At 40.2% G+C, this 20000-nt stretch overlaps 1 protein-coding gene across 1 annotated transcript in view; it reads right to left on the bottom strand.

Annotated features, from left to right (window-relative positions):
* The window catches only part of ZFPM2 (zinc finger protein, FOG family member 2), a 542864-nt gene that overhangs the window by 309803 nt on the left and 213061 nt on the right, over positions 1 to 20000 (bottom strand). Inside the window, exon 4 of the mRNA XM_053713191.1 lies at positions 5538 to 5662. Within this exon, the coding sequence (XP_053569166.1) occupies positions 5538 to 5662 (125 nt within the window). The remainder of the gene's footprint in view (positions 1 to 5537; positions 5663 to 20000) is intronic.

Genomic DNA, 20000 nt, shown 5'->3' with positions numbered 1-20000 from the left:
TTTTAATTTTTTTCCAGTTATTTAAACACAGCAAATTAAAGTTTTTCTAGGGGTGTGTACTGCAAAACATTACACATTTTGCTAACATGTTTAAAGTATTAAATGTTTTTAAAACATTTATTTTACATTCATTTTTTTTTAAATTCAGTAATTAATTTATGATGCACAAATACAAAAATAAAATATTAGAATTTTCCTTTAAGATGAAGATAAATGACATGTATAAGATTACTTCCTGATCAACAACTTTGGATTGTGTTTCTTTACAAGTGCCAAAGCCTCTCTTTTTGATGGGAAATATGGTATAACATACATCAACAAATAATCCCCTGACAGTATTTTTGTAATGGCTCCATTTTGTAACAATAAATCATAGCCTTCATATTAATTACTAATCATGAAAAAATATATATATAAAAACAAAAATTATACAGTGTACAAATTACACTTTTTCCTAACGGGACATAAAATATATATTTTTTCTTTTCTTTCATGATTCAGATAGAGCATAGCATTTTAAGCAACTATATAATTGACTTTTATTATCTCATTTGCTTAATTCTCTTGATATCCTTTGTTGAAAAGCAAACCTATGTAGGCTCAGGAGGTGGGAGCTAGCTGCTGATTGGTGACTGCACATTAGGTCTGCAAAATTAATCGCATATGCTATTTTAAATCGTGATTAATCGACACGATTTATAACCCTGCCCACTATGATGTCACTTATGATGTACAGAAGGGCTCTGCGGCGGCCACAAGCGGGTAAGGGGGGCGGCAGTGCATTACCGGTGCTGTACTAGTGCTGTACTAGCACGCACCTTTGGCATCAAATAGGGCTGGTGAGCAGTGGTTCCTTCCAGCGGCGGCAGCTTCTGAGTGCACAGCTTGTGGAACACCGTCACCTGTAACACTGCTCAGATAGGTTTGTTGCTTACCCAGCTGACTTGTTATGTGCGGGCACATGATCTCCTAACAGACCCATCATGCAGCTAGAGCTTGTGCCATAAGTTTAAGTAACTTGCAGTGACCTCGGGAATAAAACAATTGTAAGGTGAGCGCATTAGTAATTTTATGGGCTTCTGGCACACTAAACAACTACAAGGAGCACAATTCCCTTTACTGTACGGTCACAAAATTACTCAAACTTATGGCATGAGACAGGCAGCTGTAGCTGCAAGATGGGTCTGCAAGCTGTACATACAATAACTAGTTTTAAATGTTTTTGTGGGGACAAAAAGTTTTACAAAATAAACAAGTGTACTACATAGATGTGTGTGTAACTGTGTATGTGATTGTATTTATATATATATATATATATATATATATATATATATATATATATATATATGTGCGTATTTGTGTATGTGTGTATATATATATATATGTGCGTATGTGTGTATATATATATCATATATATATATATATATATGTGTGTATATATATATATATATATATATATATATATATGTGTGCGTATGTGTGTATATATATATCATATATATATATATATATATATATATATATCATTGTGTGTGTGTGTATATATATATATATATATATATATACTGTATAATTTACATATATATATATATATATATATATATATATATATACACACATTCACACATATGTGGTTTGTATTTGTTGTATTCTCCCAGAGTGTATTGGAAATTGAGAAACATGTACATTAAAATTAGATATGTGCGATTCATTTCGGTTCGATTCGGAAATTCGGCGATTCGAATCGAACCGAATTTCCGAATTAAAATTTTGCAGAATTTTCCGAATCGAACCGAATCGAATCGATTCGTAAATTCGGATGGCCATTGGATTACACTAGTATTGTACAGTATGTTAGGTTAACACCTAATATACAGTATAATACTAGTCTAATTCCACCTAACACTTACCGAAATGCAGAATTTCGAACCGAATCGAACCGAATCGAACCGAATCCAGCCGAATTTCTTCGAATCCGAATGAATCAGAAACGAATCCGAAACAGAATCGGTCCGAACCAAACCGAACCAAATTTTTTCGCCATGCACATGTCTAATTAAGATTCTGTAGTCTTAAATACATTTTTATTGAAAAATGAAGGAGTTATAGTCATTTATAAAAATCGCAATCAAAAATCTTGATTTTTTTTTTTTTTTTGCCCATATCGCCCAGCCCTTCTGCACATATATGCCTCTTGCCTTTGGCTTACTGATGTGTTCAGCTAGTTCCCAGTAGTTAATTGCTGCTACCACCTGGACACCCAGAGAATGAAGCTAAAATTGATCATGGAAGTATATTTGAAAGTTAATAAAATAGTATGCTCTATCTGACTCACAAAATAAAAAATTAAAGCTTGATGTCCCCTTAATAGAGTTAATTAACACAGTTCATAGAGATACTAGATATGGGCGAATGTTTCTAAAAATTCGAAATTTAAAATGAATTTTGATATGTTCGTTCGAATAGAATTTCAAATGTTTATATAACATTCTAACAATCAATTTTCGAATTTTCGTTTTTGAATTTTTCAAAAAAGTTCGAAAATATTCGTTTGAATAATAGAATATTCAGCTATGTATTCATTCAAATTCTAGATGTAATATTCGAATTTGAATGTCACATTCAAATTCGAAATAGAATTTCTAGTCTACGGCCCCAATTTATCAAAGGTCTTGCGGACCTGATCCAACACTGTGGATCAGGTCCGCAAGACCTCGCTAAATGCAGAGAGCAATACGCTCTCCGCATTTAACATTGCACCAGCAGCTCACAAGAGCTGCTGGTGCAACGCCGCCCCCTGCTGACTCGCGGACAATCGGCCGCCAGCAGGGAGGTGTCAATCAACCCGATCGTATTCGATCGGGTTGATTTCCGGCTATTCCTGTCCGCCTGCTCAGAGCAGGCGGACAGGGTTATGGAGCAGCGGTCTTTAGACCGCTGCTTCATAAGTTGTGTTTCTGGCGAGTCTGAAGACTCGCCAGAAACACGGCCCTTCAAGCTCCATACGGATTACGGAGCTTGATAAATGGGCCTGTACAACTGTGTTTAATAAATGTAATATTTTAATTCAAATGCTACATTCAAATTCGAATATCACATTCAAATTCAACATAGTATTTCTAGTCTAATACTGATTTTTACATGTAATATTCGAATTCAAATGCTACATTCGAATTCGAATAAAACATTCAAATTCAAAATATTATTTCTAGTCTACAACTGTGTTTATAAATGTAATATTCAAGTTCGAATGCTAAATTCAAATTCGAATGTGACATTCAAATTCGAAATAGTATTTCTAGTCTTCAACTGTGTTTTATAAATGTAATATTCAAATTCGAATGTGACATTCGAATTTGAAAGTGACATTCGAAAACTGTAAGTAACATTCGATAATAGAATTTTTAAGATTATTTGTTCTTATCAAATTTCTACAATAACATTCATTCTAACATTCAAATTCAAATATAAACACATTCGCCCATCCCTAATAGATACTTTGGCAAATAGAATATTGTATATTGCAAGTAATTTTCTTTCATTTACAAATAAATCCTATAGGTTGTAATAAAATTAGTTGAATAAATGTTTCATTTAAGGGAGTAACATATAAAAATTTCATAAGCATTTGTAATTTAAAATAAAAAAATTTAAAGTTTGCTAATTGTACTTTAAAACCATAGAGCTCGTATCCTATTGTATTTTAAAGTCTTTTTTTTTTTCTTTTATGATGTATATAGAGCATACAAGTTTAAATATGTTTACAATTTACTTCTATTATATAATTAGCTTTGTACGGTATCCTTTGTTGAAAATCATGCCTCTTATCATTGTCTCACTCAATGATTTCAGCTAGCTCCGAGTAGTGCAATGCTCCTAACTCAACAAAGGATGCCAAGAGCATGAAGCAATTTTTATAATAAAAGTAAATTGGAATCTTGAAAGAAAAAAAAAGAAAAAAAAGAAAAAAGAAATATATATATATATATATATATATATACTGTATATTACTACTAAAGCCCGTGTACACGGGCCATTTTTTGCAGTACAGCGGTCCCACCCCTTGCTCTCTCCCCCCTCTCTTTTGCTCTCTCTTCCCCCCTCTCTATTGCTTTCTCTCCCCCCTCTCCTTTGGCTCTCTCCCCCCTCTCCTTTGGCTCTCTCTCCCCACCTTTGGCTCTCTCTCCCCCCCTTTGGCTATCTCTCCCCCCTTTGGCTCTCTCTCCCCCCTTTGGCTCTCTCTCCCCCCCCTTTGGCTCTCTCTCCCCCCCCTTTGGCTCCCCCCCCCCCCTTTGGCTCTCCCCCCCCTTTGGCTCTCCCCCCCCCCCTTTGGCTCTCTCCCCCCCCCTTTGGCTCTCCCCCCCCCCCCTTTGGCTCTTCTCCCCCCCTCTCTTGCTCCCATATATACCATATCCCTTTAAGGTGACATTTATTGAGTTATTACAATTATACAAGATTTGTAAAACCAAGCCTTAAAAGAAGCTCTCACTGATTATAGGTCACAAAATTTGTATAGTCATTGGTGAAGTTGTAGGGGATGTCATGTGATTAATGATGTAATGTGTGATGCAGTTACCTACATCACGGATTCTATAAAAAAATAAAACAAAGGAGAGAGAAAGGGGGAGATAAGCTCAGAATGTCCCCACTTTCTGCAAGCTTACAATTTAGAGTTCACATATTTTTTTGCCATTAAAACATTTATTTTAGATTATATTAGTTAGTGTAAATGACAAAAATACTGTATACAAATGTATAAAACATAAATTCAGGTTTATTATGAAGGCCACATATGAGTACACTAAAATCAAATGCTATCCATTTGCAAAAGAACTAGATGCCAGCACCATGTAGTGCTCCAGACAACTACCTAGGTATCTCTTCAACAAAAAAATAAGCAAATTGGTAACCAAAGTAAATTGGAAACTTTTAGAAAAAAAATGGTATGCTTTATCTGAATCCCTTTTTTGTTTATTGGCTTCATATCCCTTTTTTTTGGCTTCATATCCCTTTAAGCAATTTGCAACAGACCATGCACATGCAATCCAGCCCTTTCTGGGGTATAAATAGCATTTAAATGGGAGAGATAAATAACAGACAAAATGTATAACCAATGTGTGTTGCATTGTCTTTTTTAACTATGACTAAAAAAGCATTTTATGGTGGATCCATTTGATGTATAATGTGCCTTTAAATTCTTCCTAGATATATCATAAACATGTAATTTTATGCTTTTAAAAATGTAACTGTAGATACCCACACTGCTTGTTTTAATAATGATCTCTTAAGTGCATCAAAGTGTTTCTGACACTTCAATGTCCTTTAATTAAGGTGAATTCCCATTTAGCAATCATGTTTGCTACTATATAAAAGCAGCAATATAAATTTCACAGAACCTTTTATAACTAAGTAAAAGTATATTACTCACAACCATAAAGCATGTCCAAAGGAGGATGTCAAGGAAGAGGCATTTTGAATAATTCATATGCATAGAAGAGAAGGATCACTAAATAAAATGTTTATTAACAACCACATACCAAAGTGTTGCTATCGTTATTCAGATCCATCTTGCCAGCAAAAGGCCCCCATGTCGTTCCAACTGGAAGTTGCTGCCGGCTCTGAATCTTGCGTTCTCCGTCCTTCAGGATGGCTTCCAATTCTCCTGCAGGCACATAAATATCAGACATGTTGAACACTTTCATTTGGCCCTTGAGGATGTACACAACCCTCTCTCTATTTGTTCTACAAGTCCTATATTGCAGATATTGCAGAACATTGCGAAAGAGTATTTCTTAATAAGTTATTCTATATATATACACGTATATACAGGTGGCCCTCGGTTTACAACGGTTCAATTTGCACCATTTCAGAATAACAACCTTTTTTTCCAGTCATGTGAATGCTATTGAAAAGCATTGAGAAGCAGTGCATTGATTAAAATAGCCAGTAGGTGGAGCTGTCCGCTTGTGTTGCAGCAAAGTCAAGCAAGCTGAAATTAATCAGTTCAACCAGACCTGAGCTATCGAGCAGATTTCAAAGGAAAAATATTTTCATGTCTATAAATCAGTCCAGATTGGAATGCATAGAAAGAACTGTTTGCAGAAAAATGCAAGTGAAGTCTGTGTTGTGTGATTATGTTATTAGGTTTATAATGCTGTTTAGCACATGTTTTTGTTCATTTAACTTAGTTTAATTATATATTCTGTGTTGTCTTCATTTCAAAGCTTTAAAAACAATGTATTAGGTGTTACTTATGACAATTTTGAGAGGGGCCTGGAAGCTAACTCCCTCACTTACCATTGACTTACATTATAAACTGGGTTTCAATTTACAATGGTTTCGATTTACAACCATTCCTTCTGGAACCTAACCCCGGCGTAAACTGAGGGCTACCTGAATATATATATATATATATATATATATATATATATATATATATATATATATATATATATTAAAATCACTGTTTTTGCCTGTTGTATGTCCACCTTTACTGAAAAGTGCAGTACTTAAAGGGACAGTCTAGTCAAAAATTATTTGCATTTTGTATGCATAAATGTAGCCACATGGTCCTCCAAACACAACAGGACATGAACAGACCTATCATTAGCAGATGAAGTGTAAAAAATAAACAAATAATTAAAATGCTTGTGAGGTATAAAGTTTTATATAAATGTTAACAATATAATGTTATAAGCTAGAACAAAACATAATTTATGCTCACCTGATAAATTTATTTCTCTTGTAGTGTGTTCAGTCCACGGGTCATCCATTATTTATGGGATATATTCTCCTTCCCAACAGGAAGTTGCAAGAGGATCACCCAAGCAGAGCTGCTATATAGCTCCTCCCCTCACATGTCATATCCAGTCATTCGACCGAAACAAGACGAGAAAGGAAAAACTATAGGGTGCAGTGGTGACTGGAGTTTCAATTAAAATTTAGAACTGCCTCAAAAAAAGACAGGGCGGGCCGTGGACTGAACACACTACAAGAGAAATAAATTTATCAGGTAAGCATAAATTATGTTTTCTCTTGTTAAGTGTGTTCAGTCCACAGGTCATCCATTACTTATGGGATACCAATACCAAAGCTAAAGTACACGGATGATGGGAGGGACAAGGCAGGAACATTAAACAGAAGGAACCACTGCCTGTAGAACCTTTCTCCCAAAAACAGCCTCCGAGGAAGCAAAAGTGTCAAATTTGTAAAATTTTGAAAAGGTATGAAGTGAAGACCAAGAAGACCTTGCAAATCTGTTCAACAGAGGCCTCATTCTTAAAGGCCCAGGTGGAAGCCACAGCTCTAGTGGAATGAGCTGTAATTCTTTCAGGAGGCTGCTGTCCAGCAGTCTCATAGGCTAAACGTATTATGCTACGAAGCCAAAAAGAGAAAGAGGTGGCCGAAGCCTTTTGACCTCTCCTCTGACCAGAATAAACGACAAACAGAGAAGAAGTTTGCCGAAACTCTTTAGTTGCCTGTAAGTAGAACTTCAGGGCACGGACTACGTCCAGATTATGCAAAAGACGTTCCTTCTTTGAAGAAGGGTTAGGACATAATAATGGAACAACAATCTCTTGATTGATATTCCTGTTAGAAACAACCTTAGGTAAAAACCCAGGTTTAGTACGCAGAACTACCTTGTCTGAATGAAAAATCAGATAAGGAGAATCGCAATGTAAGGCAGATAACTCAGAGACTCTTCGAGCCGAGGAAATAGCCATCAAAAGCAGAACTTTCCAAGATAAAAGCTTAATATCAATGGAATGAAGGGGTTCAAACGGAACACCCTGAAGAACTATAAGAACCAAGTTTAAGCTCAACGGAGGAGCAACAGTTTTAAACACAGGCTTAATCCTAGCCAAAGCCTGACAAAAAGCCTGGACGTCTGGATTCTCTGCCAGACGTTTGTGTAAAAGAATAGACAGAGCAGAAATCTGTCCCTTTAACGAACTAGCGGATAAACCCTTTTCTAAACCTTCTTGTAGAAAAGCCAATATCCTAGGAATCCTAACCTTACTCTATGAGTAACTCTTGGATTCACACCAATATAAATATTTACGCCATATCTTATGGTAAATTTTTCTGGTAACAGGTTTCCGAGCCTGTATTAATGTATCAATAACCGACTCCGAAAAACCACGCTTTGATAGAATCAAGCGTTCAATCTCCATGCAGTCAGCCTCAGAGAAATTAGGCTTGGATGGTTGAAAGGACCCTGAATTAGAAGGTCCTGCCTCAGAGGCAGAGCCCATGGTGGACAGGACGACATGTCCACTAGGTCTGCATACCAGGTCCTGCGTGGCCACGCAGGCGCTATCAGAATCACCAATGCTCTCTCCTGTTTGATTCTGGCAGTCAGTCGAGGTAGCAACGGAAATGGTGGAAACACATAAGCCATGTTGAAAACCCAAGGGGCTGCTAGTGCATCTACCAGCACCGCTCCCGGGCCCCTGGACCTGGATCCGTAACAAGGAAGCTTGGCGTTCTGGTGAGATGCCATGAGATCCAGTTCCGGTTCGCCCCAATGAAGAATCAATTGAGCAAACACCTCCGGATGAAGTTCCCACTCCCCCCGGATGAAAGGTCTGGCGACTTAGAAAGTCCGCCTCCCAGTTCTCCACGCCTGGGATGTAGATCGCTGACAGGTGACAAGAGTGAGACTCTGCCCAGCGAATTATCTTCGAGACTTCCAACATCGCTAGGGAACTCCTGGTTCCCCCTTGATGATTGATGTAAGCCACAGTCGTGATGTTGTCCGACTGAAATCTGATGAACCTCAGTGTTGCTAACTGAGGCCAAGCTAGAAGAGCATTGAATATTGCTCTTAATTCCAGAATGTTTATTGGGAGGAGTTTCTCCTCCTGAGTCCACGATCCCTGAGCCTTCAGGGAGTTCCAGACTGCACCCCAGCCTAGTAGGCTGGCATCTGTTGTTACAATCGTCCAATCTGGCCTGCGAAAAGTCATTCCTTTGGACAGATGAACCCGCGACAACCACCAGAGAAGAGAATCTCTGGTCTCCTGGTCCAGATTTATTAAAGGGGACAGATCTGAGTAATCCCCATTCCACTGACTTAGCATGCATAGTTGCAGCGGTCTGAGATGCAGGCGCGCAAATGGCACTATGTCCATTGCCGCGACCATTAAGCCGATTACTTCCATGCACTGAGCTACTGATGGGCTTGGAATAGAATGAAGGACACGGCAAGCATTTAGGATTTTTGATAACCTGGACTCCGTCAGGTAAATCTTCATCTCTACAGAATCTATAAGAGTCCCTAGAAAGGGAACCCTTGTGAGTGGGAACAGAGAACTCTTTTCCATGTTCACTTTCCACCCATGCGACCTCAGAAATGCTAAAACTATCTCTGTATGAGACTTTGCATTTTGAAAACTTGACGCTTGTATCAGAATGTCGTCTAGGTACGGAGCCACCGCTATGCCTCGCGGTCTTAGTACCGCCAGAAGCGAGCCCAGAACCTTTGTAAAAATTCTTGGGGCCGTAGCCAACCCGAAGGGAAGAGCTACAAACTGGTAATGCCTGTCTAGAAAGGCAAACCTTAGGTACCGATAATGATCTTTGTGAATCGGTATGTGAAGGTAGGCATCCTTTAGGTCCACTGTGGTCATATACTGACCCTCTTGGATCATGGGTAGGATGGTTCGAATAGTTTCCATTTTGAACGATGGAATCCTTAGGAATTTGTTTAAGATCTTCAGGTCCAAGATTGGCCTGAAGGTACCCTCTTTTTTGGGAACCACAAACAGATTTGAGTAAAAACCCTGCCCTTGTTCCGTCCGCGGAACCGGGTGGATCACTCCCATTACTACGAGGTCTTGTACACATCGTAGAAATGCCTCTTTCTTTATTAGGTTTGTTGATAACCTTGACAGATGAAATCTCCCTTGTGGAGGAGAAGTTTTGAAGTCCAGAAGGTATCCCTGAGATATGATCTCCAACGCCCAGGGATCCTGGACATCTCTTGCCCAGGCCTGGGCAAAGAGAGAAAGTCTGCCCCCCACTAGATCCGTTTCCGGATAGGGGGCCCTTTCTTCATGCTGTCTTAGGGGCAGAAGTAGGTTTTCTGGCCTGCTTGCCCCTGTTCCAGGACTGGTTGCTTTTCCAACCCTGTCTGTAACGAGCAGCAGTCCCTTCCTGTTTTGGAGCGGAGGAAGTTGATGCTGCTCCTGCCTTGAAATTACGAAAGGCACGAAAATTAGACTGTTTGGCCTTTGATTTGGCCCTGTCCTGAGTAAGGGTGTGACCCTTACCTCCAGTAATGTCAGCAATAATGTCTTTCAAGCCGGGCCCGAATAAGGTTTGCCCTTTGAAAGGAATATTAAGCAATTTAGATTTAGAAGTTACATCTGCTGACCAGGATTTAAGCCATAGCGCTCTGCGCACCTGGATGGCGAATCCGGAGTTCTTAGCCGTTAGTTTGGTTAAATGCACAACGGCATCCGAAACAAATGCATTAGCTAGCTTAAGGGCTTTAAGCTTGTTCATAATCTCATCCAATGGTGCTGTGCGAATAGCCTCTTCCAGAGACTCAAACCAGAATGCCGCCGCAGCAGTGACGGGCGCAATGCATGCAAGGGGCTGTAATATAAAACCTTGTTGAACAAACATTTTCTTAAGGTCACCTTCTAATTTTTTATCCATTGGATCTGAGAAAGCACAACTATCCTCCACCGGGATAGTGGTACGCTTGGCTAAAGTAGAAACTGCTCCCTCCACCTTAGGGACCGTCTGCCATAAGTCTCGTGTGGTGGCGTCTATTGGGAACATTTTTCTAAATATCGGAGGACGGGAAAAGGGCACACTGGGTCTATCCCACTCCTTGCTAATAATCTCTGTAAGCCTTTTAGGTATAGGAAAAACGTCAGTACACACCGGTACCACATAGTATTTATCCAGCCTACATAATTTCTCTGGGATTACAACCGTGTCGCAATCATTCAGAGCTGCTAACACCTCCCCTAGCAATACACGGAGGTTCTCAAGCTTAAATTTAAAATTTGAAATTTCTGAATCCGGTCTCCCCGGATCAGATCCGTCACCCACAGAATGAAGCTCTCCGTCCTCATGTTCTGCAAATTGTGATGCAGAATCGGACATGGCTCTCGTGTCATCGGCGCGCTCTGTCCTAAACCCAGAGCTATCGCGCTTGCCTCTTAACTCAGGCAAATTAGATAATACTTCTTTCATAACATTAGCCATATCATGCAAAGTGATTTGTAAGGGCCTTGATGTACTTGGCGCCACAATCTCACGCACCTCCTGAGCGGGAGGCGAAGGTACTGACACGTGAGGAGAGTTAGTTGGCATAACTTCCCCCTCGTTGTCTGGTGATAATTTCTTTACCGGTAAAGACTGACTTTTATTTAAAGTAACATCAATACAATTGGTACACATATTTCTATTGGGCTCCACATTGGCTTTTAAACATAATGAACAAGTAGATTCATCTGTATCAGACATGTTTAAACAGACTAGCAATGAAGGCTAGCCAGCTTGGAAAAAATCTTTCAATAAATTTACAAGCAATAGAAAAAAACGCAGCAGCGCTTTTAAAAACACAAAAAAACTGTCACAGTTGAAATAACAATGAACTAATTCAGTTATAGCCAACAATTTTAACAGTAAATGTATAAATTTAGCAGAGGATTGCACCCACTAGCAAACGGATGATTAACCCCTCAATACCCAAAACCGGATAATCAATTTAAAAACAGAATTTATGTTTACCTGATAAATTACTTTCTCCAACGGTGTGTCCGGTCCACGGCGTCATCCTTACTTGTGGGATATTCTCTTCCCCAACAGGAAATGGCAAAGAGCCCAGCAAAGCTGGTCACATGATCCCTCCTAGGCTCCGCCTACCCCAGTCATTCGACCGACGTTAAGGAGGAATATTTGCATAGGAGAAACCATATGATACCGTGGTGACTGTAGTTAAAGAAAATAAATTATCAGACCTGATTAAAAAACCAGGGCGGGCCGTGGACCGGACACACCGTTGGAGAAAGTAATTTATCAGGTAAACATAATTTCTGTTTTCTCCAACATAGGTGTGTCCGGTCCACGGCGTCATCCTTACTTGTGGGAACCAATACCAAAGCTTTAGGACACGGATGATGGGAGGGAGCAAATCAGGTCACCTAGATGGAAGGCACCACGGCTTGCAAAACCTTTCTCCCAAAAATAGCCTCAGAAGAAGCAAAAGTATCAAACTTGTAAAATTTGGTAAAAGTGTGCAGTGAAGACCAAGTCGCTGCCCTACATATCTGATCAACAGAAGCCTCGTTCTTGAAGGCCCATGTGGAAGCCACAGCCCTAGTGGAATGAGCTGTGATTCTTTCGGGAGGCTGCCGTCCGGCAGTCTCGTAAGCCAATCTGATGATGCTTTTAATCCAAAAAGAGAGAGAGGTAGAAGTTGCTTTTTGACCTCTCCTTTTACCGGAATAAACAACAAACAAGGAAGATGTTTGTCTAAAATCCTTTGTAGCATCTAAATAGAATTTTAGAGCGCGAACAACATCCAAGTTGTGCAACAAACGTTCCTTCTTCGAAACTGGTTTCGGACACAGAGAAGGTACGATAATCTCCTGGTTAATGTTTTTGTTAGAAACAACTTTTGGAAGAAAACCAGGTTTAGTACGTAAAACCACCTTATCTGCATGGAACACCAGATAAGGAGGAGAACACTGCAGAGCAGATAATTCTGAAACTCTTCTAGCAGAAGAAATTGCAACCAAAAACAAAACTTTCCAAGATAATAACTTAATATCAACGGAATGTAAGGGTTCAAACGGAACCCCCTGAAGAACTGAAAGAACTAAGTTGAGACTCCAAGGAGGAGTCAAAGGTTTGTAAACAGGCTTGATTCTAACCAGAGCCTGAACAAAGGCTTGAACATCTGGCACAGCTGCCAGCTTTTTGTGAAGTAACACAGACAAGGCAGAAATCTGTCCCTTCAGGGAACTTGCAGATAATCCTTTTTCCAATCCTTCTTGAAGGAAGGATAGAATCTTAGGAATCTTAACCTTGTCCCAAGGGAATCCTTTAGATTCACACCAACAGATATATTTTTTCCAAATTTTGTGGTAAATCTTTCTAGTTACAGGCTTTCTGGCCTGAACAAGAGTATCGATAACAGAATCTGAGAACCCTCGCTTCGATAAGATCAAGCGTTCAATCTCCAAGCAGTCAGCTGGAGTGAGACCAGATTCGGATGTTCGAACGGACCTTGAACAAGAAGGTCTCGTCTCAAAGGTAGCTTCCATGGTGGAGCCGATGACATATTCACCAGATCTGCATACCAAGTCCTGCGTGGCCACGCAGGAGCTATCAAGATCACCGACACCCTTTCCTGATTGATCCTGGCTACCAGCCTGGGGATGAGAGGAAACGGCGGGAATACATAAGCTAGTTTGAAGGTCCAAGGTGCTACTAGTGCATCCACTAGAGCCGCCTTGGGATCCCTGGATCTGGACCCGTAGCAAGGAACTTTGAAGTTCTGACGAGAGGCCATCAGATCCATGTCTGGAATGCCCCACAGTTGAGTGACTTGGGCAAAGATTTCCGGATGGAGTTCCCACTCAACCGGATGCAATGTCTGACGACTCAGAAAATCCGCTTCCCAATTTTCCACTCCTGGGATGTGGATAGCAGACAGGTGGCAGGAGTGAGACTCCGCCCATAGAATGATTTTGGTCACTTCTTCCATCGCCAGGGAACTCCTTGTTCCCCCCTGATGGTTGATGTACGCAACAGTTGTCATGTTGTCTGATTGAAACCGTATGAACTTGGCCCTCGCTAGCTGAGGCCAAGCCTTGAGAGCATTGAATATCGCTCTCGGTTCCAGAATATTTATCGGTAGAAGAGATTCTTCCCGAGACCAAAGACCCTGAGCTTTCAGGGATCCCCAGACCGCGCCCCAGCCCATCAGACTGGCGTCGGTCGTGACAATGACCCACTCTGGTCTGCGGAAGGTCATCCCTTGTGACAGGTTGTCCAGGGACAGCCACCAACGGAGTGAGTCTCTGGTCCTCTGATTTACTTGTATCCTCGGAGACAAGTTTGTATAGTCCCCATTCCACTGACTGAGCATGCACAGTTGTAATGGTCTTAGATGAATGCGCGCAAAAGGAACTATGTCCATTGCCGCTACCATCAAACCTATCACTTCCATGCACTGCGCTATGGAAGGAAGAGGAACGGAATGAAGTATCCGACAAGAGTCTAGAAGTTTTGTTTTTCTGGCCTCTGTCAGAAAAATCCTCATTTCTAAGGAGTCTATTATTGTCCCCAAGAAGGGAACCCTTGTTGACGGAGATAGAGAACTCTTTTCCACATTCACTTTCCATCCGTGAGATCTGAGAAAGGCCAGGACAATGTCCGTGTGAGCCTTTGCTTGAGGAAGGGACGACGCTTGAATCAGAATGTCGTCCAAGTAAGGTACTACAGCAATGCCCCTTGGTCTTAGCACAGCTAGAAGGGACCCTAGTACCTTTGTGAAAATCCTTGGAGCAGTGGCTAATCCGAAAGGAAGCGCCACGAACTGGTAATGCTTGTCCAGGAATGCGAACCTTAGGAACCGATGATGTTCCTTGTGGATAGGAATATGTAGATACGCATCCTTTAAATCCACCGTGGTCATGAATTGACCTTCCTGGATGGAAGGAAGAATTGTTCGAATGGTTTCCATTTTGAACGATGGAACCTTGAGAAACTTGTTTAAGATCTTGAGATCTAAGATTTGTCTGAACGTTCCCTCTTTTTTGGGAACTATGAACAGATTGGAGTAGAACCCCATCCCTTGTTCTCCTAATGGAACAGGATGAATCACTCCCATTTTTAACAGGTCTTCTACACAACGTAAGAATGCCTGTCTTTTTATGTGGTCTGAAGACAACTGAGACCTGTGGAACCTCCCCCTTGGGGGAAGCCCCTTGAATTCCAGAAGATAACCTTGGGAGACTATTTCTAGCGCCCAAGGATCCAGAACATCTCTTGCCCAAGCCCGAGCGAAGAGAGAGAGTCTGCCCCCCACCAGATCCGGTCCCGGATCGGGGGCCAACATTTCATGCTGTCTTGGTAGCAGTGGCAGGTTTCTTGGCCTGCTTTCCCTTGTTCCAGCCTTGCATTGGTCTCCAAGCTGGCTTGGCTTGAGAAGTATTACCCTCTTGCTTAGAGGACGTAGCACTTTGGGCTGGTCCGTTTCTACGAAAGGGACGAAAATTAGGTTTATTTTTGGCCTTGAAAGGCCGATACTGAGGAAGGGCATGGCCCTTACCCCCAGTGATATCAGAGATAATCTCTTTCAAGTCAGGGCCAAACAGCGTTTTCCCCTTGAAAGGAATGTTAAGTAGCTTGTTCTTGGAAGACGCATCAGCTGACCAAGATTTCAACCAAAGCGCTCTGCGCGCCACAATAGCAAACCCAGAATTCTTAGCCGCTAACCTAGCCAATTGCAAAGTGGCGTCTAGGGTGAAAGAATTAGCCAATTTGAGAGCATTGATTCTGTCCATAATCTCCTAATAAGGAGGAGAATCACTATCGACCGCCTTTACCAGCTCATCGAACCAGAAACACGCGGCTGTAGCGACAGGGACAATGCATGAAATTGGTTGTAGAAGGTAACCCTGCTGAACAAACATCTTTTTAAGTAAACCTTCTAATTTTTTATCCATAGGATCTTTGAAAGCACAACTATCTTCTATGGGTATAGTGGTGCGTTTGTTTAAAGTGGAAACCGCTCCCTCGACCTTGGGGACTGTCTGCCATAAGTCCTTTCTGGGGTCGACCATAGGAAACAATTTTTTAAATATGGGGGGAGGGACGAAAGGAATACCGGGCCTTTCCCATTCTTTATTTACAATGTCCGCCACCCGCTTGGGTATAGGAAAAGCTTCTGGGAGCCCCGGGACCTCTAGGAACTTGTCCATTTTACATAGTTTCTCTGGGATGACCAACTTGTCACAATCATCCAGAGTGGATAATACCTCCTTAAGCAGAATGCGGAGATGTTCCAACTTAAATTTAAACGTAATCACATCAGGTTCAGCTTGTTGAGAAATGTTCCCTGAATCAGTAATTTCTCCCTCAGACAAAACCTCCCTGGCCCCATCAGACTGGTTTAGGGGCCCTTCAGAACCATTATTATCAGCGTCGTCATGCTCTTCAGTATCTAAAACAGAGTAGTCGCGCTTACGCTGATAAGTGTGCATTTTGGCTAAAATGTTTTTGACAGAATTATCCATTACAGCCGTTAATTGTTGCATAGTAAGGAGTATTGGCGCGCTAGATGTACTAGGGGCCTCCTGAGTGGGCAAGACTCGTGTAGACGAAGGAGGGAATGATGCAGTACCATGCTTACTCCCCTCACTTGAGGAATCATCTTGGGCATCATTGTCATTGTCACATAAATCACATTTATTTAAATGAGAAGGAACTCTGGCTTCCCCACATTCAGAACACAGTCTATCTGGTAGTTCAGACATGTTAAACAGGCATAAACTTGATAACAAAGTACAAAAAACGTTTTAAAATAAAACCGTTACTGTCACTTTAAATTTTAAACTGAACACACTTTATTACTGCAATTGCGAAAAAATATGAAGGAATTGTTCAAAATTCACCAAAATTTCACCACAGTGTCTTAAAGCCTTAAAAGTATTGCACACCAAATTTGGAAGCTTTAACCCTTAAAATAACGGAACCGGAGCCGTTTTTAACTTTAACCCCTTTACAGTCCCTGGTGTCTGCTTTGCTGAGACCCAACCAAGCCCAAAGGGGAATACAATACCAAATGACGCCTTCAGAAAGTCTTTTCTATGTATCAGAGCTCCTCACACATGCGACTGCATGTCATGCCTCTCAAAAACAAGTGCGCAACACCGGCGCGAAAATGAGGCTCTGCCTATGATTTGGGAAAGCCCCTAAAGAGAAAGGTGTCTAAAAAAAGTGCCTGCCGATATAATCTTATCAAAATACCCAGATTAAATGATTCCTCAAGGCTAAATATGTGTTAATAATGAATCGATTTAGCCCAGAAAAAGTCTACAGTCTTAATAAGCCCTTGTGAAGCCCTTATTTACAATCTTAATAAACATGGCTTACCGGATCCCATAGGGAAAATGACAGCTTCCAGCATTACATCGTCTTGTTAGAATGTGTCATACCTCAAGCAGCAAGAGACTGCTCACTGTTCCCCCAACTGAAGTTAATTCCTCTCAACAGTCCTGTGTGGAACAGCCATGGATTTTAGTAACGGTTGCTAAAATCATTTTCCTCATACAAACAGAAATCTTCATCTCTTTTCTGTTTCTGAGTAAATAGTACATACCAGCACTATTTTAAAATAACAAACTCTTGATTGAATAATAAAAACTACAGTTAAACACTAAAAAACTCTAAGCCATCTCCGTGGAGATGTTGCCTGTACAACGGCAAAGAGAATGACTGGGGTAGGCGGAGCCTAGGAGGGATCATGTGACCAGCTTTGCTGGGCTCTTTGCCATTTCCTGTTGGGGAAGAGAATATCCCACAAGTAAGGATGACGCCGTGGACCGGACACACCTATGTTGGAGAAATGTAACGTTTTTCTCACAGTCAAACACACTGTCACAGGTCAGCTGTGACTGATTACCTCCCTCAAAAATGAATTTTGAAGACCCCTGAGCTCTCTGGAGACGTCCTGGATCAAGGAGGAAGAAGCAGGAAGACTGTGCTAGAATTTTAACTGCGCAACAAGGCGCTAAAAAAGGCCCCTCCCACTCATATTACAACAGTGGGAGACCTGTTACAACGGTTTCTATATAGAAATATACGATAGCCATATGGAAAAAAAATCATGCCTAAAAAGATTTATCACCAAAGTACCTCACAAAACGAATAACATGCCAGTAAACGTTTTTTAAAAAACAACTTTCCAGTGTTATGCAAAGTTATCACTAAGCCTGCTACCAGTCGCTTCTACTGCAGTTAAGGCTCATACATTTGTTTCAGTATTAACAGTATTTTCTCAGTCAAATTCTAGTCCCTAGAAAATAACTGAACTGCGCATACATTTATCAGCCTGATACCAGTCGCTACTACTGCATTAAAGGCTGTACTTACATCATATGGGTAACAGCAGTGTTTTCTTAGTCAATTCCATTCCTATAAAAAATTACTGCACATACCTCATTTGCGGGGGACCCCGCATGCTATTCCCTTTTCTGAAGTTACCCCACTCCTCAGAATGTGCGAGAACAACCAGTGGATCTTAGTTACGTCTGCTAAGATCATAGAAAAACGCAGGCAGATTCTTCTTCTAAATACTGCCTGAGAGAAAAAAACAGCACACTCCGGTGCCATTTTAAAATAATAAACTTTTGATTGAAGAATAATTAGGTAAAAAACTCCTATCTCCTCTCGCGACCTCCTTCTTTGTTGAGACTTGCAAGAGAATGACTGGATATGACATGTGAGGGGAGGAGCTATATAGCAGCTCTGCTTGGGTGATCCTCTTGCAACTTCCTGTTGGGAAGGAGAATATATCCCATAAGTAATGGATGACCCGTGGACTGAACACACTTAACAAGAGAAATATTATTTAAGAATAACATACTAGGCTACCGGTTATGTTACGGTCAAATCTCTCAAAAGTTTAGAGGACTCTATTGTAGAAGACATAATAATATTAAACAAGCAGTAGCAAATTAAACACATATCTAATTATGTCCATTTTTTTCTCCAGAAAGCTATGAACCCTATTATGAGCCAGATTACACAAATAAAACCTTTTTGAATCCATAAGAAAAGTTACAAGAATAGCTCAACAGACAACTTCCACTCTATTTAAAATAAAAACTTGTAAAACAAGGATAAGTCCTAGTGTAAAGCATACAATACTTTAAGAACTCTGATGACGATACACATAATTTTAGCAGATTATGCACAACAAATTATTTGCACTCTAATAGTATTACATGTAGTAAATAGTATGGACATATTCTTATTATTATTACAAAGTGGAAAAGGAAATTGTGCATGCTATGTGATTAAACACAACATCCCAAATCAAAATTTATTTGCTCACTTTCAAGAGAGTTCTTGCTGACCCTTATCATATTGATGAGTTGCAAGTGACTCTCCATTAACATTAATGGAGCAGCACCGTCGCTGAAACCATTGATATCTCAGCGCATAAAACTAGCTTAACTGGGAAGGATACCGGCATAAAACAAATAAAAACAACAAAACTATCTCTAATATATATATATATATATATATATATATATATATATATATATATATATATATATATATATATATATATATAAGATAACCAGAAAAGGTAAAAGAAAAAAATTAAGACAATGGCATCAATTTGCACATCCCAAGGGCAATAGAAACATTCTGAATGCTGCACGCTTGGCTTAAAGGGCCACTGTAAGTAAATATTTTCTATGCCTGTTACTAACTAACTACCCCAAATACAATTTTTATCAATAGCATTTCATTAACATATCTCTACCTTATAGCAGAAATCTTGTCTGCAAATTTAATTGTTTTCCAAACCCACTCCGTGGGTATCATTTGCTCTGTACCAATCCGTTTACAATACCTTGGTTTCAAAATGGCGCTTTAAACACAAAGTTATTGGTTTAAGTATTTTGAACATGCAGTGCTGAAAATAGTGGGCAGGATAACGTGACATCATCGGCGAATAAAAAATATAACTTTTAGAACGTTATGAAACTTCATTTTGGAGAAAATATAGGTCAGTAGGTTTTAATTAATGTTTATTAACTTTAATATGTTAGTTGTTTAGCTTAAAAATTATAACAGAAAGTAATCCTTTAAGTGTACCAAACAAACTGGTGAAGCTGAGGTCACACTTGAGGGGGCCTTTAAATATACTTTGACCACTATTAGTAAAATAATCTACATACATCCGCCACTGATTTGCACATTTGAGGTCTACAAGCTTTATGCATTAGCTATTA

This window comes from Bombina bombina, chromosome 5, assembly GCF_027579735.1.
Source record: "Bombina bombina isolate aBomBom1 chromosome 5, aBomBom1.pri, whole genome shotgun sequence".
NCBI lineage: Eukaryota > Metazoa > Chordata > Amphibia > Anura > Bombinatoridae > Bombina > Bombina bombina.
The sequence above is the reverse complement of the archived record's forward strand: the minus strand, read 5'-3'. Positions and strand labels throughout refer to the sequence as shown.